The 24,751-nt window shown below is 33.0% G+C and overlaps 2 protein-coding genes across 5 annotated transcripts in view; both read left to right on the top strand.

Moving 5' to 3' along the window:
* LOC129005277 (uncharacterized) overlaps window positions 1-4,460 on the top strand; it is a 111,995-nt gene extending 107,535 nt beyond the window's left edge. For all 4 annotated transcript variants that reach the window (XM_054434118.1, XM_054434115.1, XM_054434114.1 and 1 more), the window contains one exon: window positions 2,901-4,460. In XM_054434118.1, the coding sequence (XP_054290093.1) occupies window positions 2,901-2,926 (26 nt within the window). In that variant the 3' untranslated portion in view covers window positions 2,927-4,460. The remainder of the gene's footprint in view (window positions 1-2,900) is intronic.
* A 772-nt stretch (window positions 4,461-5,232) lies between these two features.
* On the top strand, window positions 5,233-24,319 carry LOC129005308 (uncharacterized). Its single transcript, XM_054434164.1, has 3 exons — window positions 5,233-5,311; window positions 20,998-22,324; window positions 24,230-24,319. Exons 1-3 carry the CDS (start codon window positions 5,294-5,296, stop codon window positions 24,280-24,282), a joined length of 1,398 nt encoding a protein of 465 aa, XP_054290139.1. The 5' UTR covers window positions 5,233-5,293; the 3' UTR covers window positions 24,283-24,319.
* Window positions 24,320-24,751: the final 432 nt, after the last annotated feature.

Below are 24,751 nucleotides of genomic sequence, written 5' to 3'. Positions count from 1 at the left end.
AATTTTATGGGTTGTTTGGGCACTAGACCTACAACCACCGAAAATTTCAAGTCTCTAGCTCGTCTAGAAGTGGTCTAGAATTTGTATACCTGAGTGAGTAACAATTGCGGCTGTATAGTATTTAGATATATAAATGAATTCGATCAGATGATGTTTTTGGGCTCTAAGGACCTCAATACAAAATAGTAGATTGGTCCCAGGTCCAGGTCTTACCATGAGTAACTACGGTAATCTTATTCCTTATATGGGAAGTTCGCTAAAAGAACAAAGATTATGGTTTAAACTTTAATTACCCAACAGAAGAATATATTTTTCCTGGCACTTGATTATATATGGCGAATGTAATATTTTTTCTGTAAAAACATTATGCTTTAACCAAATTCCAAGCAACTTTATAAAAAAAAATACTTTTGCCACAGCAAACCTGCAGATTTAGCAAATTTCCATTTGCCTGAATTGGTATACAATTATATCCTATTTAAAAAATTAGGTTAAACGAGTCCTCAGGTTTGCTGCTATACGGAGGCTAATAAAGTGTGTGTTTTAGTAAAATAATAATAAGTAAATAATAGCTTGGTTATAAAATAAATAAATTTGACATTTTTTATAAAAAATATATCCATAAACAAGCAAACCACAACATTTTACCCCGTTCCCATCGTCCAATGCTAGTTCACGAACTCATTCAAGTTTATCCCACCTTACGCCTTCAAACCAAAATGCATCAAAATCGAACAAAAATTACTCAAGTTCGCGGACACATATATAAAAATTTTTATGAATAGTGTTTTTGGCCTCTGGGATTGTCCCGGGCTCAAGTCTTACCATGAGACCTAATAGCTACTTCCTTATAGGGAAATTGGCTAAAATAACAAAAACCAAGTGTTGGATAAAAGAAAAAAATGAAGTTAAGAGAAAAATATTTTAAGAACATTCCAAATTATTAAAACTAATAACTCGGGCAATATCCACACAAAATTATGATTTTTTACAATGGTGAATGTATAATGAGATAACTTTTTAACTCTATAAGTTTGCACAACTTTTAGTTGCAGGTGTGATCAAAAAGTACTATTGCTAATTTGTAATTTCATAATTGGAGCTGATTAAACTATACTTATTTCATAGACAAAAAAAATTCTATATAGACTGTCAGCTGTGCTGCGGTTACCATAGGTTCTGGCGCACACCGCTTGGAGCGCCATGTAGTTACGGCGTACACGCTACGTAAACTACAGCGGTGTGCGCCGGAACCTATGACAACCATGGTAACCGCAGCACGGCTGACAGTCTATATTTAATTATTTTTGTCTATGCTTATTTCTAATCTAGAAAATCTAATCAATGACCAGGTGTGCATCAGATAGAAAAGTATTCAAATCATTTTTGTTTATGTTTATTTAATAGTATGAAACTGTTTCTTCACATCATAATTCTTTGTATTCCAAAGTCAATGTCTGCATGATTTTGTTATTAGATTTTTAAAAGTTTAAAATGCATACTAAATTATTGTTTTTATCAAGAGTTCTGGTACTTTATTTTTGGAGATGATTGTAACTAATCAACTTCTGCATGGTTTCCTAATCTTTGAGTTAAACCCAATATTTTTCTGACTAAAGTAAGTTTTCTATTTTAATAATTAGGCTCATACTTTATTTTTCATTTATAAATTTGAAACTCATCTAGACTTGGAATTCAACTATATCCAGACTAGGCTGTTACCCCTCATTTAAATTCAACTTCTAGGATCTAAGGTAGTTCATAACACTTTATATTTTTACATAGATGACAATTAAGCTCAAAATTGAAATTAAAATCTTATTATTGTTTGGGATTCGTTTTAAGTAGTAAAAGTTTTTAGTAATTAGATAGCTACAACAAAAATTATTGAGTTTTAAATTACAGTCAGTATTAAACAAGTAGATTTACCTATTTGTAATTTTATACTTATGGTATACCATAAAGCATGAAGATGGTTTGATGGTTTATTTCTTAGAGAAGTCTTAGACTATCATGGTCTTTAGTTCTTGTTCCTTTATCCCTGTAGTTCCATATCTTCTCTAAATTTTATTTTACTCGTTTAATTTAATCGAGAATTGCTTAAGCCTTCCATACTAGATAACACACTCTTTGGTATTACCATATGACTCCATCTCTGAAAATGATTACGTAGATTAAAAAATGTGTTAAATAAGATGAGTACGGTAATTAATAACTGCAATATATGAGGATCAAAACTATATGATATAGTTAGTACCTCCAATCCTACTCAGTACCTCCTGGAAATCGCAAGTTTGATTTGATAAGTCATAACAAATTGAGCACCGATATAAGTACCAAGTACCTACGTACCATCTTTGGCACAATCTTTTCTCCCACTAATATCTTTAAAAATATAACCGAGGGAACGTAAATTCTGCAAGAACTATATATTTTGGCCAATTTTTAAAAGTTCTTTGATTAGTAGTAATAGGCACTAAAGAGTTTATTTACAATTTACAGAAATTTGACTCATTTGTTATCACAACAATAATTACGCTGGTTAAGTTGTTTCAACAGAGAATGTTTAAAGATACTGATTCATATCGCTGAACATAACTTTTCTTACCTCTGTACTATTTTACCCAAAAAGGTTCAAGTGATTTGTTATTGGTGACATATATTCTAAACACTACTACTAATGCTTAAATAGAAAAATTCGCTAAAATTATAGTAATTTTTAAAATTATATATATTTAAGAATTAGAAACAATCATCTAATCTCTAAAATATGTTGCCATATTTTTTCTGGCTCTATACTATTATAAATTAAATTTATATTCATGTTATCTTATATTGTCAGTAAATGTAAATAACTTGACCTGTTGATCATGTTGTATCCTGTATGTGTCTGATTTCAGATCGACCTGGGGAATCCGAGTTCTGATTGCTGTGTGAGACTTAGTTCAGTGACAACCGCTACAGCTACCACATAACTCATCAACAACCAGTGTGATATTCTCATCCAGCTGAGCTTTATAGTTTATCTTCAAATGACATTTTCATTATTTATTCTATTTTATGAGGACTGTATTTAATTTTTAGTTCGTCTGAAATATCGCTAGGTATCATTTTACAGATATGAGGACTTGTAACAAATTAGAATAGTGCCAATCGTTGCATTTTTTGTCATTAAATTATTTACTATAAACTTGTTTTGATGTTTTGTGTGCTGCGTTTTATATTTCTGTAAATCTTGTACTATTTTCACCTTTTTGTAATTTTTTACTCATTTTGTATTTGTATAAGTACAATTTGCACCGTTTGGTGTAGTCTATATATTTAACTTCATTTTGACAGATATTTAAAAGTTCAGTATATAGTGCAATGTATTTGTTTACAAACCTACCAATTTACCTGCTAATTTATGAGTTTGTGAGGTTTTATTTTGATTTAAACTAACCATGCTTCACTATTTTGAGTATTGTGTCCATGTTAATCCCTCTACTATTCAACTTTTCTAACACGTTCACTGCTACAAATAATATAACAAAAATCACCCATGCTAATAATTTCCAATTATTTACTATTGTTCATAAAGTGGCACAGTGAGTCAAAACGATAACAAAGGATGGTGAGGGGAGGTAACGGAGTAGTGATTGAGGCATAGTAAGATACATCAAACCGCTTGAGAATCCTAATCTCCAACTGGCATTTTTAGTTTTTACCAAAGCCTAAGCTATGTTTTTAAAATTATTTTTGTTCATAAATTCTTTGGGTTTAGAGCATCGCGGTATTCCGATGAATAAGGGTGTTATAAATAGTTCTTAGTGAAGATGAAATTTCATTATTTTGCTGTAGTAATAGGCCTACTGTTATTTTGTCTATTGCCAAATATTCTACATATTTATATGATTTATTAAACTTTAACCACCCCATGCTTTGGCTTGACTGCCAAGTTAGCTGCATGATGTTTCTTCTTCCTAAATTGAGGAATAACAAATAAGAACCATACAAATAAAAGCCACGTCTTTCTCATAACTATAGAGGTATCTTTTACATTAACCAAATTAAAATGATAATTTATTAAAATTATAACCTCATCTGATGTTTTAGGTATCTTGATAATAGCTGGAATACAATTTGTTGTACTAGTACTTTAACTTGTCCAAACCAGCACATAAAACATCAGACAATTTATATAATATCAAAGATGCTATATTTTTCATTGAAGATCCGAATTTTTAGTTTATATAATACCGTACTGTACCACATGTATAATAATGTAAACTTTAATATGTGTATATTTATTGTTGCGATTTCATTGTTTTAGTAGAACCTTCAGGGTTTTTAGGACGATCATATTTGTACTCAGTAGCGTTTCATGCTATGAATGAGTTGGTTCTACTCTACAGTTATATTTTTATGTTTTTGATTCACCACAGAATTATTTTAAAGAAATAAATTTGTTTTTGTGTTAATTGTTAGTTTTATTTTTCCTTCATATTTTTCATTTTGGTTTTTCTTTAATTGTAGTTCATAGTGAAGAGTAATTTTCAGTTTGGTGATATTTAAAGGTGCTTTACAAGCAAGAAAGGATTGCAATAAAATTGCATGACAAGTTGTTTCTAAAATGTTTACTATGATGTTAAAATTATTTTGTAGGAAATCTTCTAGGCTACAATATCTTGAGTAAATTATATGTAATTTTTTCTATGTTCTGTATTCGGGGTACAAATTGATTTATATAGTTTTGATGTAACACTGTAATTAGACTTTTCTATATTCTATATGATTGTTGTGCTAGATATCATTGAATAAGCTATAGTTAAACTATTAGTAGTTGTATCAATAGTCAAAGGCTAAAGCTATGAACCACAAAGGCAATAACATAATTATGTTTTCCATCATTAGCTAAAATAGTTGATCATGTCATTAATATTTATTGTAATCTTTGGTAAACATTTTGATAACGAATCACAAAAGTGATTGACTGAATACTTTATAACACAAAAAACCCAATATCCAATAAACAAGCAACAAGGACCTTTTACAAAAAAATATATATGTTGTGATTTGTGTTGATTTGACATCGATGATACTAAAAAAACTTTATTTTGATTGAAAAATACAAAAAGTACCAGACACTTTAACTTGGCTCTAATCAGATGTAAGTTATTGTGCCGGCAGGTAAGAGCTACTCAGCACATACCTGTAGCGGCCTCATTTTTCTGCTGATTTGTAACATTACCTTGTAGTTCTTTATCAGAATTCAGTGGATACCATTCAGTACTTTAGATTGATATTTCTAACCATGTACTTTCATATACTGGTAAGTCTAAATTAATATTATACATTTTTTGTTTGGTTTTTTTTTAGTTGTTATTTTAAGCAGTTTCATATTTTTATTTACAACTAAAAATAGTAGGTGGTTTATTTAAAATGAAAATTTACTCGCAACTCTGGCCATGCTTCGATCATAATGTGAATATGTTACAATCAAAAGTATTTTCACATACACTTATATATGTCTTGAAGCATATAGTGTTGTTTCACTCAACATTCAGACACAAATTTTTTTCATAAACACTGTTAAATTCAAGTTCACTTTATTCCTTTATTGTCACATAAAAAGATTTATACATAGCAAACCTATTAAACCGGTGAAATTGTCAATTCAATCTTAACCAAAAATAACAATTACAGAACATTTTTGTCTAAATTTAAAACCAATTACTTTTATTAACGTTTTTTTAGAAATGAAAATTACATAATAACAATACTGCTTAATTTTGTAAAAAGTCACCGACGGATCAAAATACTTGATTTAAAAGATAACTAGTGGTTTGTAGCGACATAAGTCCCTAAAAAGCTCAAATGTAAAACAAACTATTATAATATTTAAACAAACTCAAAATAAAATATATAATCTATATGTGAGGATAGATATCCCTGTACACCATATCTTTTGTGTACAAAAAACAGTAGTTTTGCTTGTTTTTGTTGGTGTTATTTTCAATAAATAATTTGAATCATTCCAGAGGTTTAACTATGTAAACATATCATTGTTTGTGAATACACTCTGGTTTACTAAGGTATAGCTTTGGTCTTATGGTTAATGATAATAAAAGGCTTCTCTGATTATTGACTTTGTAAAATATAAAAAAGGCATAAACTGTGTGTTGAGATAAGCTTAGTTATTCGTAAAAACTGCTAAATTAGCACCCTGACCCAGTTATTATTCCTTATTTTACATTCCCTTTGTAAAGGTTTAACAAAATTAGTGTAAAGGCATCCCATTGAAAAAACTTAACCCTAGATTTGTTTCTGATTCTGATCAATATTAAAATAGAAACTACTACTCTTTTTACCATACCTCTTTTATCTCTTTTTAACAAGTTTTTTTTTGTGGTATTCCTCTTAAAGGTGCGATTGACTTTACATATTTCATTAAAAGATGCCTGTTTAAACATTCAGCGGCCGTTATCTGTGAAATGTTTTACTAGACACCCTCGTTCCATACTTTATATACAAAAAAAGCTTAGGCAATGGTTTAACTTGCTTGGGGTGTTAGATAAGAAGTGCTTGCAGGCTCAATTACTGTTAAGCCCTCTACTGAAAACTATCTGTCCTATTTACTGAAAATGTTTTTCGTCATAGGCTACTGCAGCATAAACAGCAGTTTTAGATACACACTTTGTGGTCTAAAGTAGCCCTTTTACTCCCTAAGGAGTAAACGTCCACTGTCATAAAATCTATTGTAAACTTTGATTTTAAGAAAAATTTGATTGTGTATCGAAATTATGTAACGATTGATTACATTGGTTGTAGCTCATTGTTGCGTTCTTGTCAATAGTTCGACATATCCATACTATAATGTACACTAACTCAATCATAACAGAAATGATTGGATCACTTACAAAACAGCTTCTTTGCATTAGTAAAATTAAAAACAAATTGAAAGTTGTTTTGAGAGTTTAACTTTTTGTGAAAAGTATTTTCGCTTTCTAATTTAGTTTGTTAAATAATATGTTGCATTATACCGTAGTTCATCACACAGGCAAATACTATCTTTTCAACCCTTGCTAATTTTCAGTGAAGCTTGGGCTTGGGTTGAAAAGAGTCACACTTTAAGCCCAAGTGATTTTTTTTTTTTTGTCCTAGGACGCTAGGCACGAGCCTGGGATAGTTTTTCACATTACTTCAGGCTAGAACTAGGGGTTGCGGCATTATCACTTAGATAAAATCCATTGGTGACTTGTCGGGGATCGAACCCGGGACCTCAGGGACTGAAGTCCCGCGCTCTAACCACTATGCCAGCACGCTCCCCAAAAGCCCAAGTGATGAGCCATACTTACTGGGACAAATGTTGTAGAGCGAAGGATAGGATACTTAAACTTAAAAAAATAGCAAGCAGAATAATGATGAAATTAGAACACAACAAAAAGACAAAAACAAATTCAAAGAACTGAAAATTTTAACTGTTTATGGCCAATATATTTAACAAACAATCATTCTAGCAAAAAATCACTTTGAGCACCTCTGAGACAAATTAATAATACAACACACTCGCCATAAAAAATTCCTTGTTTCAAATAAACATAATATATATTAAAATTCTATCAAAAAGCCATCCTATATATTGGATAAGAATTTCTTAAGCATCTTCCTAGTAAAATTAAAAATGAACAAAGCAATAAGAATTTCACAAGAAAGCTTAAACTTTATTTGGTGGAGAAAGCCTTATTCCTCGGAGGAGTACTTCTCCACTTCCCCTCGTAGCATTTGATTTAGCAATGATTTAGTTATGATTATTTTCATTATTGTTGACTCTGTATTAGTAATTTAAAATAGATTAGTTGACGCCATCCAGTGTACAAAATCCTATTCTCTAATATGAGCAATGTTTGCTTGTATGTATGTATGTTTGCACAAAGATTTCGGAAACGGCTTCGACGATTTTCTTCAAATGTTGTGAGTAGTTTAGTTCTGACCTAAAAACGAGTTTACTGCAGTTAGAACTGCCAACAAAAATCTAATTACGTAGAAAAATGAAACTGAAAGTCACATTTTTTTAACATTAGTCTCATGGGTTGCTAAGTAGCCATGTTGGTTGAATTAAATAACAAGGAAAAAGTAAACAAAAGACTTGTAAGTTGTAACATGTGTTCGTAATAAGCCATCTACCCACAGTATAATAGCAAATTACAAAATACAGTACAAAAGGAAAATCATTACTTGTTACTATTGAGCAAAGATTACTGAAGATTACTTGATATTTTGTAGTAAAGGCTAGCAGTGCGGAGTGTGGGATTTGTTTATGACTATTAGATTAAGGTATCTGCAATCCTAAAATGCTATGGGAAGGGAAGGAAACAGATCCACAACGTAGGAAGTCGTGAAGGAAGTAGTAAAGGCGAGCTGTCCGAGTGTGGGATCTATTTATGACAATTATAGTAAGGTATTTGCAATCATAAAATGCTATGGGAAGGGAGGGAAACAGGTCCGTGACGTAGGAAGTGATGAAGGAAGTACCGTAGTCAAGGCGAGCTATCCAAAGTGTGGGAACTGTTTATGACGATCAGATTAAAGTATCTACATTCCTAAAATGCTATGGGAAGGGAAGGAAACAGGTCCGCGACGTAGTAAGTGGTGTAGGAAGTAGAAAAGGATAAAAAAGGAGAGCAGTCCGGAGTGTGTGAACTGTTTATGACGATTAGATTAAGGTATCTGTAATCTTAAAATGCTATGGGAAGGGAGGGAAAGAGGAAGTAGTAAAGACGAGCAGTGCGGAGTGTGTGGAATGTTTGTGGCAATTAGATTAATGTATATAAAATACTAAAACGCTATGGAAAGAGATGAAAACAGGTCCACGACGTAGGAAGTAGTAAAGTTTAGCATCGCAGAGTGGGAACCGTTTCTGGAAGTTAGATTAATGTATCTGTAATACTTAAATGCTGTGAGAAGAGAAGGAAACAGGTCCATGAAGTAGGAAATGGTGAAGGAAGTACAGTAGTAAGGCTAGCAGTGCAGAGTGTGGGAACTGTCTGTGGCAATTACATTAATGAATCTACAATCCTAAAATGCAATGGGAAGGGAGGGATACTGGTCCACACGTAGGGAGTGGTGAAGGAAGTAGTAAAGGCGAGCAGTGTGGAGTTTGGGAATGGAATAATGTATCTGCAATACTAAGACTGCTTTCAGAGTAAACTAATGATTTCTCCCGAGCAAAGCTTGGTCCCCAGGTACTTGTACTTAATTAATAAAGCACATTTGATTTGGTTTGAAGGCAGTCCAAACTATGACATGAACCTAAAATAAAGTTATTTGTTTATAGAGTATACATGTGTCTAACTAGTATACTTTTTCTTGGGGGTGGGGCAAAATTTTAATTTTTAATTAATGAATTCAGAATGTAATGATATCTACTACGGTGATAATAGCATTGACTATTGGCTAATAGCTTTGACTATTCAATAGTCAATACTAATAGTCAATAACAAATACAACTATCTATACTAAATTACAAGTCAGAGTGAGGCAGAACCAGGGGTGAACCAGTTAACCACACTAATAGTCTTATCCCTTGAGTCTATTGTGCGTGCTTGAGCTTGGAGCTGCTCAGGCGGTTGTGTCCATTTTGCGGTCGTCCATTTACCGGTCAAGGGTAAAATCGTCCATTTACCGGTCAACCCAAAAATTTGGAGGGGTGGGTCAAAAAAATTTTTCCATTTTGCGGTCACATATTTCTAAAATCCCGAGAACATGTGAGCCAGGTTGATGACTCAGAGTGGTTAGCCAGGCCGATGACGCGTCGGTATGTTGTACACCAATGCACCAATAGTATGTGACCAAACTATGCAATAAACTTATTCAAATCACGAGTAGTACTGTATTATGTGTATTTGAACATTTTTCTTAAAGAAAAATGAAATAAGTTTTAATCCTTTAAAAGAATGATAAACGCACTTTGGCGTCAGAAGACGCGATGATTGTTGAACATCACACATTTTTTACTCCACGTTTCTTTGGGCAAGAAAAATCATAGTTAAATAATGATTTTTTTATATTTTAAAAATCTAGAAATTAATTGCCAATAAATTGTTTTACTTTTTATGTTTGTAATTTAATTGTAACGGCTGTTGGTGTAAAAAAAGTTAGAGCTGCTTTGCATTTTTTTTCTTAACTTTGGCTATTTAAAATCACCTGCCTAGCACATAAATGACATAAAACTAGTAAAAAATTGTGTTAACAAATCGAGAAAAATGTATTTCACCCCCTGACTTAAATTTTTCATTATAATCTATAGTTAGTAAGATTGTTTTATGAACTGGAAAAATTAAAAAAAAAAATTGTATTGTAATTATTTTTCTAAATACCACTTTCAAATATAGGTCAATATATATTTTTTATTTAGATAAAATCTTAAGGAACGCGAATAAATTGTTAACTTGTATAGATACATCATATTTTTTTCCAAAACAGTTTTAAAAGTTAAAGAGTTGTTTATATGTAAATAGATTTTTTTAAGCATATATTTTTTAATTTGATTTTTAACTGATATGTATATAGCCTACTTGTTTGTATATAGACTAGTTTGTTGAAATAAACGGCCATTTTTAATAGGCTATTATCAGACATGATTTGTGATTTAAGAAGAATCTGCCTGTTAAACGATTGATACAGGATTAAAATTTTCAAAACAAGTAAAAACAAGCGTACAAAGGGTCATATCATTACTCAGAGTGTTAAATAGATTTAGGCATATATTAGCTGAGAATGTAAAATTACAAATGGTAAGATTTCTGGTAATGCCAATAATAACCTAAATTATGCTTTGCCTGTCTTTGGGTTTTCTTTGTCAGCAGAAAATTTGAATATCTTGGATCGCTTGCAAAATAATGCTTTAAGATTTGATCTAAAAAAATTGATCACATATCACATATCAGAAAGAAGTGAAATGTTACCAGTGCAGGTTGTTTGCGTCCTTGAAACTGTTGCCATAGTACATAAAGTGGTCAAAACCAACAGACCCTCCTACCTCAATGATAAACTAACCACTCGGAAAGAAGTACGGCGCACAAGACAGGATAGCCTACTGCATTTGCCTCGTGTAAACTTTAATGTAACTTCTAACTAGAAGGGGTTTTCTTTTTTCGGCCCTCAGGAATACATTTTTTTACCTGAAAGAATTAAAATTGTAAGTTATAAGGCTCTCAGACGAGAAACAAGAAAATTCTATTTGTAAATATAGGTTAGTTGTATTAGTTTTAATTAAATTATTTGTTCTCTTTTATTATAGTATTGAATACTGTGTACCTGACTTGAGTTCTTGAGTTGTTTTGAAAGGCAGTGTATTTTTGTACTGAAACCCGCTTTAGATAAATTACGTTTCTATTCTATTTTATTTAATATAAAGGTGGCTCCATCAACAACTCCTCGTGAAGATCTAAAACTCGACATCTGCAAACAATCAAGAAATGTTGCTGCTCTAGTGCATGGAACCTATTCATTCAAAATAGTCAGGTATTCTAGGAATCGAAACTGACCGCAAAATGGAAAACCTCCCCTCCCTAGAGCCTCCCCACCCCCACACTTGACCGGTAAATGGACTGACCGGTAAATGGACTGACCGCAAAATGGAAGACACCGCTCAGGCAGCCGGTGACCTGGCCGGTGAGTCATACTACTGGCTCCACTATCTCTGAGCAATATTTTTTTCTTGAAGAAAATATAAAAATCTGATGGTATTAATGGATATTTTTTAATCTCCTGATCATTTTGATACCAAATTTGAAGAGAATCGTGGAATTTTTAAAATTACTCTGCACTGTACTTTGAATGTAACCTTAAAATGTAGTTAGACCAAAGTTTAGGTTTCATCAGCTCCTAAACTAAACCAAACCTAATCATTAATTGATAAATTAATTTCTTTAGTATGGATACTTAAAAAACGTTCCAATCTATTTATCCATTTGCCAATGAATTCAACTAGCGGCCACATACAGATTGGCCAATGGTTTAAGGGTCGTTTCTAACATACAGATTGACCAAAGGTCCTAATGAGTAGGGGCAAAAAATGGGGGCGGAGCTTACAGCATTGATGTCCCGTGGGGGAGGAGCTTATCTATTCAAGTCAAGTGTTTGTCAACTTTTTCTAATCTTACCTGTCACAGAGGTGGCCAAGCTCAAGAGACGAATTTTACTTTAAAACACTAAGTTTTATGTAAACTGTTAAGTAAACAAATAAGGTTTTTAAATTCAACTTTAGCATAAACAACACAGTGCGGTATTCTAATACAAATAATAAGCTGTAAAATATAACTAATTGCTTATTAACTCACTATCAATTTCTTTTCAAGTACACAAAGTACATTTTTTGGGAGGTCGAGTTGGTTACGAAATTGTTAGTTTGTTTGACCTAGTTATAGCAATAGGGATAATGTTATCATTTAAAAGTCCTGAAGTGGTTTTTAAGATTCAAAGCATAAGCATTCTCGTTTTTATGTGTATACCCGTTGTTTGAAAATTAGGTACCTTGAATATCTGTCTTAGTATTTCGCACACGATGTTCATTATTTTTAAGTTCACAAAATCAATCTAGCAATATTCATTATAGGAGTAGCATTTTAACAAAAGTTCAAAAAAAGAAAGAGATATTCTATTGGAAGTGAAATAACCTGAATAAAATGTTCTACCACAGAGTATAAAAATCTACTCACTTACCGTATTCAACATTTACGTAAACCAAAAATTAAAATTCTAAACTTCAAATAATTTTTAACATTTTGCCTTAAAATCCTGAAATAAATAACAATTTGTTATTAATATTCAGTCAGATACATTTTCAGTTGCCGCTAAAAGAAAATAATAAATCCAAATTGGAGGTACTGTATTATTCCGTTTGGATGATATCCCGTGAAAGCATATAACCTCGTCATATTAGCTTTTAAAATTGCATAGTTTGTGCTGAATTCTGTTGTCAATCGTCTGAACTTGTTCAAGTTTACAATGAAATTTTGTTTACATCAAAACATATGTCCATAGTACAATTTTGTTTACATCCATACGGAAATTGGGTTATCTGTAAGTTGGTGATGTTTAAGTTAAATCAAGAAAATGTTGTATTATCTTTACTACAGTATTATATAAAAATCTAATGGTGTCTGTCTGTATGTGTGTTACTAATAGGTGCAAAAACTACTGAACCAACTGGGCTTAAATTTTACAAAATTATAGCTACCACAACAAGGAACATTATTGGACTATTCTAGTAGGCTTTTGCCCCTTTGGCTTTAAAAGTTCTGAGGTGAACATTTTAAAAGGACAGTAAATATTGATTGGTCTCCATGGCTGCGATGAGAACACTAACAATGTTTGTTTACATTTGCTTTGACATTTAAATGTAAACAAGAAGAACTGCTAAACTGCATATTTCACAATTTCAGACAGCTGATACAAAGAAATTAAATACAAATTAATTAATTAAATTAAAGACTTGTATAATAGTTTCCATAATTATGAGGTAGGTTTATTTTAATCTAACCTTTTATAATCTATATATTAATTTGAAACTGTTTTTCTTTGTGACAGCTAATTTGAGAGAACGGCTGGGTGTAGAAACTCGGTAGGGGTCTCTAAAGAAAGGTGGTCTGTAGATGAGCCATCAAAAGAGAAACGTGGTAAATTCCCTTGGGGCTCTGCCCCAGTGGCCTTTAAATTCCCAAGCCATGTTATTCTTATGGAGGAAAAACGGCGTTTTGTCACAGCTAATTTGAGAGAACGGCTGAGTGTAGAAACTTGGTAGGGGTGTCTAAAGAAAGGTATTGGTCTGTAGGTGAGCCCTCAAAAGAGAAACGAGGTAAATTTCTTTGGGGCTCTGCCCCAGAGGCCTTTAAAGTTCACTCAGCAGTTTTGTTTACATTACGACCATATGGATAATTTTACACTACTTTTAATGAACCAGCTGTTAATATTAAAATTGTATTCAAAGGTCTACTGAAACTGTCAAACTTAAATGTTTACACATTATTATTTATGATTTTTTTATGGTTTCAACAAAATGATGAATTTATGATACGTTTTAAATGTTTTGTTCAAAATCTATGCTTTATTGCTCTTAAAAATTTGAATTTTTGAAATCAGTCTGACATATCAGTTTCAAAGGAACATATAATTATTCCTTATCAGGTTAGCTTATACATATTGTAAGGTTCAAGAATATTATTGAATTCAAGAAAGAAGACCAGAAATTCATTCATTGGTTTAAAAGTTTTCGATAATCGGGTTGCAAAATGTGTCATAGATGAGTACATTGAGAATGAGAGCTGTGTTCAAGTTTTAGAATAGACTAACTACGGAGTATGTTTCATCTATGGTTTTGGTGAAGTACGGTAGGTAAATTAATGTCAATTCAGGTATTAAAAAAATGTGTACAGGGTTTTTACTTTGATGTACACATCTAGCTAAGTCGAACAACACCTCTAAACCTCACTACTGTGACGCATAGCGGCACGCTATATTTTTATAGTGTGTGCAGTTCGCGAAGCCGGGCTGCATGTTCATCTCGTTTCCTGCCGCGACTGCATCAATGCGCTATCCCCACCTTTCCTAGTCTTGTCCTCCTTCTTAGAAAACCGGCATCTGGACTAACTGGACATAGAACCTCTTGGAAAGGTTCCAGGACTTGTCTTCGATGTTTGGGATAAGTTGTAACATTTAATATGTAGAAATTAAGTAGGGAAAATGTCTGGCTAAGTCAGGTAGCTAGCGGGGAGCCCTTCTGGCTCGCCCGACTGGTGAAATGTAGGAAACAAAATGTTAGCCGGGTTAGCGGACCTTCTCAAACCTGTTAGTTAAACCACATGTTCCCAGAATGTAGCTTAGCAATTATCCATCAATTTCATACATATTAGCCACTCAATATTCAATCTACATATTATTTCCCTCACTCATCAATATTAGTAAGTAATTTCCCAAGTTCAGTTCATAGTTTGAAGGATAGGTTAATATTTAAATAGTTAGTTCAATTGGTTCAATCAAAGCTGGCTAGGCAAGTGTTCTGATCTGGGTAAAAGGTCTCCGTACCTCTGGTCCCCAGCAATCTTCCTAATTTTATTGGTAGCAGATTCAGCACGCTTATGTTAAGTTTGGTCCAGACACACCTTCTCCTAACCTATTACATTACCCTGTTTATTCCCTCCTGATTACCCTAATTTCCCTCCTCCATCCCATACCTTAACCCCGCACCCCCTCCTCAAACGGCCCCCGGCTACACTACATACAACAAATTCTGAAACACAACAGTGCCATCACATCTCATCGCATTTGCATAATTTGTAAGGTACCAAGGCTGGACTAGGTTATGGATTTGGTTCTGCAAATGTTCAAGATTTGTGGTCAAATTTCCTACAATTATGGTTAATTCCATCCACGAAATACATGCACAGCTTTATGTAATCGATATGGCCAAGTCAAAACTACCCCATAAGTTAATCAGTTAGCAAGTAAGTACAGGATGATTAAATACATGGGTCCATGTGGCAAGAGAAGGAGTTAAAATTGCTTGGATCGAAGTAAGAATGTTACTGCTTTCTGGATAATTAGATATTTTTATCGAATAAAAAACTTATTTAATATGCTAATAAAATTCTGTATGTTTATAACCAAAGATGAAGATTCACTTATAAATCCGAATACAATCTGAATGATTTTCCTAAAGCAGATGGAATTAGTCGTTAGTAATATTGACTCTTTCGTAACATGATAGACTAATTATATGAACTCCTTCTCCCATGTAGTGAAAGTGACTTTGACATGAAACAAACTCATGAACAAAAATTTATAAGACTTCTAAAAACCTTTTGGGCAACCTAAAGCCGATAAAAAGGTAGGAAATATTGTGTTAAACGAATTCATCAATCACGTTTTTTAGGGAACACAATCGCCATACTTATTATTATGCTTATCCTCCCTCATTTAACTAAGATTTTAATAACTTCACACTATCTATAGCAGTTAGCTAAATTTACATAAAACATCAAGATTAACCTAGTGGATTATTTATTATAAAACTATGTCAATGATTATAGAAAAAAAGATTCTATAACCGTTGCTGTATCAACTCCGGCTCTGCTTTGGATTTTTTAAAGCGTCTCAAGTTATGAAAATAATGTTATTGATATGTTTTCATGGAAACAGTATGAAAATTACAATGTATAAGATGTTTTGTATGATTTTGGAGGCTAACGTTAAATAAATTCAAACTGCTTAACTTGTGTTAGATTAACTTAACATAACGTGCACATCACATTGTTTTTTATATTAGGTAAATTAGGTTTTTTATTTACCTATTTTTTTTTTTTTTTTATAATTAGGTTATTACGTTTTTTATTTAGGTAAATTGAGTTATTGTGTTTTGCTAAACCTATGCTTAAATTAAACTAAAGAATATTATCATCAATAACTAAATTGTACGTCGTTGATTTTTGTTCTAAAATCTGTTGTATATGTGTAACTATATTTAATTATCAAATGGTAATACAAAATACTCTTTTAGCGAATTTCCCATATAGGGAATAAGCTATTACCGTAGTACTCATGGTAAGACCTGGACGCGGGACCAATTTTTTTTTTTTCGTTTCGAGGTCCCTAGAGGCCAAAAACACCATCCGTTCAAATTCATATATATATATATATATATTTATATATTTATATATATATATATATGTGTCCGTTAGCACGATAACTCGAGCAAAAATGATCCGATTTTGATGAAATTTGGTACAAACGTGTAAACCTACGTTTATTCGAACGAGTTCGCAATCCAGCATGATCGGACCATGGGAACGGGGGTTTACGGGGGGTTTTATGGGGTAAAAATAGGTTTTTCGCATTTTTGACCCAAAAAACATAAAATTTAGCAATTTCTTTCCAAACCATTATGTCGAGCTTAAAAAAACAAATAATTTAGTATATTGAAGCGTTATTATGCGCCTAATGGTTACGGAGAAAATTCCAAAAAACTGTAAATTTAAAATTCCCATGTTATTCTTATGGAGAATAAGTAAACTGTTGTAGTTTGCTTGTTTATGATCATATTTTAATCAAATTTGGATAATGCATTCATTTCATACTAAGCGATTAACATTTTACAAAAACACCTTTTTACCCTCCCTGTTGCAGCAAACCTAAGTACTCGTTAAACTAATGTTATTTAAATAGGGAATGAATGTGATATTTTTAAGGAGGCATTTTAGTGTAAATCCAATCAGGCAAATGGAAATTCGCTTAGTCTGCAGGTTTGCTGCGGCGGGGGTATTTTTATCTTAACATAGCATAGCTTTCAGTACACATTTACTTTATTTGATACATTTATTATTTGTGTTTTGCCACACCACTGATTAAATTAAACCAAGGAAAATATCATAAAACTCGCCTTAGGCTCGCTGGGGGCTCCGCCCCCAGGCCCCCTTCTTTGGTTGGGGGAGAGTTGGAAATTACCTCGGGAAAAAATCTGTTATTGAGTAAAATATTACAATAATAAGAAGTTAGTAAAATACTATTCAATTGCCACAACTAAATACAGTGTTTCAAGATCTGTTGGGGGGGGGGGGGGTGATTAAATTAATGAGTAAAATTTGAAGTAAGCTAAGGAGAATACAAAGCATTAATAATATTTGCAAAAAAAGAATTATTTAGGTAGATAAATAGCAAAAACCGATGAAAATTTGAAAGAAATTTAACACATTTTTAAAGTAGGGTGTTTTTTAAGGTGAAGGAGTGCGATTTCGGAAAAACGCATAATAGTGTCTTGTAGGAAATTTAATTCCAAACCTAAGATTTCCCTCAAATTGTTTCTAGCTCTTACAGTTTTTGAACGATAGCCATTTGAAAAAAACGTGTTTTCTCGTTTTTCTATGTCCGCCATTTTGGATTTTTTGGGAGGTTTAAATTTGGAAATGGGATTTTTTCAAATTTCACCGATAATTAAAGATCCCATACTACAATACTACCAAATTTCAAGTCTCTAGCACGTTTCTAAACAGATCAGATGAGCAAACCAAAGTCTTAAAATTGCTTAGCTATTCTCCATAAGAATAACATGGGGCTTCGTAATAGTGTTAAAACCTTTCAATTTTCGACATTAAACCTAAGTTTTGAGGGTCAAGGAGTAAAGATACGAAAAAACATTAAATTACTGAAATTTAAGGTAAACTATAGTTAATAAAAAGCATTAATAATATTTGCAAAAATAATTTACTTAAGTTGGGAAAAGTAGCAAACACCGTTAAAATTTGAAAAAGATTTACCAAATTTTGAAAGTAGGGCGTTTTTTGGAGGTGAAGGAGTGCGATTTTCGGAAAACGCCTAAGAGGGTTTTGTAGAAAATTTAATTCCCTTTCGCTAAGATTCTTTCAAATCTTTTCTAGCTCTTACCGTTTTCGAGCTACATCCGTTTAAAAAAAACAAGTGTTTTTTCGTTTTCAGAGGTCCGCCATTTTGGATTTTTGGGGGGGTTAAAATTTGAAAATGGGACTTTCGCAAATTTCACCGTTAATGTAAGATCCCATACTACAATACTACCAAGTTTCAAGTCTCTAGCACGTTTCTAAGTGGTTCGGATGAGCATACCAAATTCGGAATTTTTCAATGTTATTTCTCATAAGAATAACATAGGGGGGGAAATTGTTAATTTAGGGGGGGTTGAAAGTGAAAAATGCGACTTTTCGGAATTTTCCCGGGGGTTTGGGTCCAAGACCCACATGCGTGCCAAATTTCAACTCCCTAGCACGTATAGAAGTGCCCAAACATTAGTATACCTGATCAGTGAGTTACACATCGGGCTGTATAGTTATTTAGATTAGATTAGACTAAGCATTACACAGTGTTCTTTTGTTTCTAAAATCAATGAAATATCTGTTACTATGTTAACTTAATGGTAAGTGTGAAAATGTAAAGGCAGTGGACGATGGAACTGATTAAAAGAACTGGTTTGTACTGTATATTAAGTTGTTTGTTGATATTTTTTATAGAGTAGAATCAGACATGCAATGAAACATATACTGTATTTGCTATTATATTTTTTAGTCCTTGATGCTTTGATAATCATATTAGTTTTGTCTGCTGTCTTTAATGCTGAATTATTTGTTCAAAATTTGTTATAGTACCTATAGATATAGTTTCTTTAATATTTCAAAAGACTGTATTGATAAGGCACAGCAATATTTCTTAAGTTTATAACAGCTGACTTAGTTTTGCTAATGATTTATTGTGAGTGAAGAAACTGAAGATGGATTTGTGTTGTGATCTAAATATATAAAAGGCAAAGCCCTCACTGACTGACTGACTCACTCACTCACTCATCACTAATTCTCCCACTTCCCATTTACCTAGGAGGCTGAAATTTGGTACATTGATTCTTTAGGCATTAAATAGGAAAACTAAGCTGTTTTTATTCTGATCGGACTCTCGGGCTCCGCCCCAGTGGCTCTGGAGTTTCCCATGTTAACCTTCTGAGTTCTCATATTTAAATGGAATTAATGAATCTTAACAGCTGTTTCAATTAAACAAGTTGGTTCTGTTCTATGATGTGCAATAGCATTTAAGTTACAAGGATTACCAACAGGGTGCAGCACTATTATTTCTTTTACATTTATGACAACAGCTAATTTGCAACCAAAAGGTGAGTGAGCGTAGCGAACGAACTTCAACCTAGAGGCGAGTTAGCGTAGCGAACGAGCTAACCTGAAGGCAAGTGAGCGCAGCGAACGAGCTCCAACCTAAAATTGAGTGAGCGTAGCGAACGAACTTCAAGCAGAACGTGATTGAGCCATGGGAACGAGCTCACTTATAAAGTTAAATGGGGCAAAGCCCGCGGATACAGCTAGTTTGATATAAAGAAGAGTGAAATAAAAAAAAGTAGTATTTTTGCAACTTCAAAATTGATATTTAAAATGTCAATAGTAAATTAAAAGATATTTAATTGAGGGAGATGAAGGTAAATCATGTATGTCAAAGTTGTATTCAAAGATTTTGTCAGGTTTTCTCATATCAGCCTACACAAGATTTAAAATTAATCGAAAACAAAATGGTGCTATCCGCTACTTAGCAGATTTAAAAGTTATAACTTTAACTTTTCTATTACCGCCATAAAAGTTGAACTTTGTTTCTAAAAAAGCGTTTGCGGATGTGTAACTATTATATACAACAGATGTAAAGATTAAAATTAAAATGTTTCTATTTTGTGTCCTCTTCCCGTTGCAAAGCACGGGTACAACAGCTAGTTTTTTGGTATAAAATGTAAAGAAGAAAATGGTTTACGTTAGATTTTTCGTTTTTATTGTATGTGTCATTAGTATTATTAATCTTTCTGAAGTTTTCTTGAAGAGATGGCGCACGCAATGAAAATAATAGAGATATGATGAGACATCATATTTTTACCCTTAAAATCTACAATATATCGTAGTACTAATATTGTGAAATTTTGTGAGTTTGTTCGTTTGTTTGATATCCAATCACGCATTAACTACTGGTCGGATCGGGTTGAAATTTGGTATGAAGATAGCTCACATTCCCGATTAAAATATCTAGACAAATTGTTATCCCAAAAACCATTTCGGGCTTTGCCCCAATGGCTCAATAGTTTCCCATGTTAACCTTATGAGTATTTATATTTAAAATGAATTAAAAAGTTTTGTCAGCTTTTTCAACTACACAAGTTGGTTCTACGATATTCAATAGCATTAAAGAGACCACCTCTGTATGTGGTAAGATTAGAAAACGTCAACAAACCGTTTACTTGAATAGACTAGCTCCTCCCCCACACACATCGCTGCTGTAAGCTCCGCCCCCATTTTTTGCCCCTGCTCATTAGGACCTTTGGTCAATCTGTATGTTAGAAACGACCCTTAAACAATTGGCCAATCTGTACGCGCGCCAACTAGCATATTATTCAAAGATTAAATTAAGTAGGCGGTATGAATGATTGCTTAAAATTAAATCTTTTGTTGTTTTTAGGTAACAATCCTGTCATTATCCAGAGCTGCAATCTCAGCTCCATCACTAGATTTGGAAGGCGTGCCAGTATCTGTCAACAGTGGCTTCATCAACAGGGGTGTCCAAGGCTACGGGGGTTTCCAAGGCTACGGGGGTGTCCAGAGCTACGGGGGTGTCCAGGGCTACGGGGGTGTCCATGGCTACGGGTCCCTCCACGGCCATGGCACTCTCCATGGACACCATCACTACCCACCTCAAATCAACAGATATGAAGGGTTATCCAGCATTTACGCACCAGGGAGGCAGATCCCTTATATCCCTTATGTTTACCAAACACCATCCCTAGTCTCCCCTGGGTTTGGAACTCTCTCTAGGACTGGTTATAGAAATCGTATAGTTCCACAAAGACTAGTTTCCCAAAGCTACCAGATGTACAACTCTCCTGATTCCTGTTCAGCTCAATATGAGACTGTTACGCCTATCTCATCCAATTATTATTATAATGTCCCTTTTTTAGAGATTATTGATACCTACAAAATTTACAATAACATTTCTAAAGCAATAATTGAGAAAAAAAAGTCAGATGGATTTTTCTTTGACTCTAGTATGAAAATCGATAATGAAGAAAAGCATGATAGCTTAGAAGAACAAGTAACAAACAATGAAAAGACAGAACCGGTTCTTCAGCTGACTTATCTTGGTTATGTTCCTCAATCATCTTTCAGAGGTGCTTTACAATCAGAGAGAGATCCGGAGCCCAAACAAACTATTCCATTTTACATGCTTGACTATGACGACAATACTCCAGAAACTCCCAGAAGTAGTTCTGGTTATGTTCCTGCGTATGTTTCTCCAGTAAGGTTACACTCTCCAGTAGTTTACCATGGTAGGAGTGTCATGAGGCCTGCTTGGTTATTAGCCTCCAGTATGTCACATGTGTCAGGACTACCAGGATCTGCTTATAGATCCTCAACATTGAATGATCAATCTGGGTACTACTTGATTGATGTGAAGCCTGTGGCAAGTGATGTATTGCATGAGCCTATGCTTGGTGCACCGCGGCCAACTCTCTTTCCGTTGATACAAACATTAACTGGTCCGATTGGAGGTCTGATTGACGGATTGGTACAGCCAATTTCTAGAGGACCCAATACAAACACCCAACCACAAATAGGAAGACAAAATGCAAATCAAGAAAAACTTAGCTATAAACCTGTTTATAAACCTCCATCTGAACACAACACTTCCCAATCTAAAGAAGAATCTCCAGCGGAAAATCATTATGAGAATGAGAATGGACAACAAGAACTCAACAATGAATTTGGCTCACAGTACTTTGGATCCAGAGGTTTGTAACAATGATAAATTAATTCATATATTTTTATAAATTTGTTTATTAAAATTTTCTGTTTTATACCAATTTTATTCTTACAAGAGCCTATTTTAATTGCCCACAGCATTTTGAAGAAGAATAATCAGTAACGTTAATTTCAGATTACAATTTTTAGGTGGAACAAGATAAGTAGATAAAAATCATATAGCCGGCGTCCTTTTGTCAGTTAGTTGCTTTGATGGATTTTCCTTTCTTAATCAGATCAAACACTAAAATGAAGAATAAAATATGACATTCTTCTTAGCAGCAGATTACTTTTGTTTTTTTATTTATTTAAAATCCTCTTCTTCACAATTTGTATTTTCTCCTCTTTTTTAACATCAGGAAGCCAATATGAAAATTATAACTTTATGATTGTGTAAAGTGTAAAGGCGTCCAACTAATTTAATTATTTGGGCCAGTATTTTACATACTCCTTACTATACCACTCCAGCTGTTTATGTCCGTAAGTATTTTTGAGGTATACGATAATACTAGCAGAGTACTCGTCCTTTGGAAAAAAATATTAAAATTATTCAAATAATAAAAATCTAATAATTTTCCTACTATTTAAACAAATGGTAAATAAAAAAAAATTAGCTTATTGTTAATTTTGAAAAACCGGGGACAAAGCCTAGATTAATACAGACAATGGCTATACAATCTTGCTTATATCCTTAATCAATGCCCTTAATCTTCAAATAAATAAACCTGCCACATGGTTTTGCATAATACGAGTATTATATTTTTTATTTGTTTAAGTCAGCTGTGTGGCATTGGAAAATAAATCAGTTTGACAGTTCTGGATGTTTACATTGAGCGGTTTACACTAACAGGTGCAGAAAATGTATTGTTTTGGGAGACCGGTGAGTTTACCTAGTAGACAGCTATTTCCTCTTTTTTCCTCCACCGGTACAAGGTTATAATTTCAAATATAATTTGAATATAATTTCAAAGTAAAGTATTATAAAAGTATTAAAAAGTATTAAAGGTTCATGCATCGGAGAAATTGTACGGTGCATAATAGCCTACACCATCTGCTTCTGATTGGTCAGTTTCTTAAAACACCAGTCAGCAGTTACGGCAAGATGACGGATCCATAGAATAAATGATCAATTGATTATCAGTTTGATGGATTATATTACGTGAATAATATATCAATCATTTATTCTGTAAGGGCAAGTTGGTTCAATTTTAATATTATAAAGTAGGTAAATAGTAGCTTGATGTGTAAATTACAATACGGATGTGCACTATAAACCGGTGACTTACCGTTCTGGGATCCCAAGACTATTGCCCTGTGGTGGTACCGGTGGGTAAGTCACCGGATCATCTGCACCGTTGCACCAACATGATCCCAGAAAGCGCCCATTGAGATATCATAGCAAATGTAAACATTGCGAGTTTCTCATTTCAGCCATGGAGACCAACAAATATTTACTTTTAAGTTCCTCACTTCAGAACTTTGAAAGCCAAAGGGGCAAACCCTCGGTCAGTATTGAAGTGTGAATAGTCCTAAACGGATCCTTGGCATAGTAGCTACATTTTTTTGTAAAACTTAAGTTCAGTTTAATGTTAAGTTTAAGTTAAATTTAGTTCAGTAGTTTTTACATAATTGAGTAGCACACAGACAACAAATAATTTTATGTAATAGTATAGATTTTGCACATAGGATAGAAACTCTTAATATAAACTTTTGTTGATAAAAGCATTGACTATATACCATAAATCACAAATTAATTTTATTTCACAAAAGTAACATGAAAGCCATTCAATAATACAGTAGAACCTTAGTTTGATAATTATAAGGATAATCAAATATAATATACCGTATTCAACCACAATCCTGTATACTCATTTGAAGTCTTATATTTGTTCTAGAATTTCAAGACAACTTGGTAAGACATTTGATTGTAGTCAGGAACAAACCCTAACATATATTTCCTACGTCTATCACAAGTAATAAACAACACCTTTACAAATTTGCAGTGTATTTTTTAGTTGTTTTCCCTTTTTAAATAGCAAATTAATCAAATTATAAATATCATATTTTATACCTATTATCCTACTAATTTAGAAAATAACTAAAATTTTTTTTGTATCAGGCACCTTGGATTTATTATGTTGGAGGCAAATGGGTATTATTATCCCTTTGATAAAAAACATGAAAAGTCAAATGACAAATTTTCAAATTCAGTTACCTTCTCTGTACTTGGTGGTTTGTAAATGTTGTCACTGATTCAGATTTCACCACAAGTTTATCTTCAGAAGTACTTCAGAAGATACAATATACAAACTTAATAAAAGGCAACTGATAAAAAAATACATCTCAATTGTAAAAAGGTCATTAAACCTGGTAAACACTGAAAATCTATATACCGGGTGTCCCTTAATAGTCTCCCA

The sequence above is a fragment of the Macrosteles quadrilineatus genome, unplaced genomic scaffold (genome assembly GCF_028750875.1).
Source record: "Macrosteles quadrilineatus isolate MER2022 unplaced genomic scaffold, UCM_ALF_1.0 Scaffold_19__1_contigs__length_3004403, whole genome shotgun sequence".
Lineage (NCBI taxonomy): Eukaryota > Metazoa > Arthropoda > Insecta > Hemiptera > Cicadellidae > Macrosteles > Macrosteles quadrilineatus.
The sequence above is the reverse complement of the archived record's forward strand: the minus strand, read 5'-3'. Positions and strand labels throughout refer to the sequence as shown.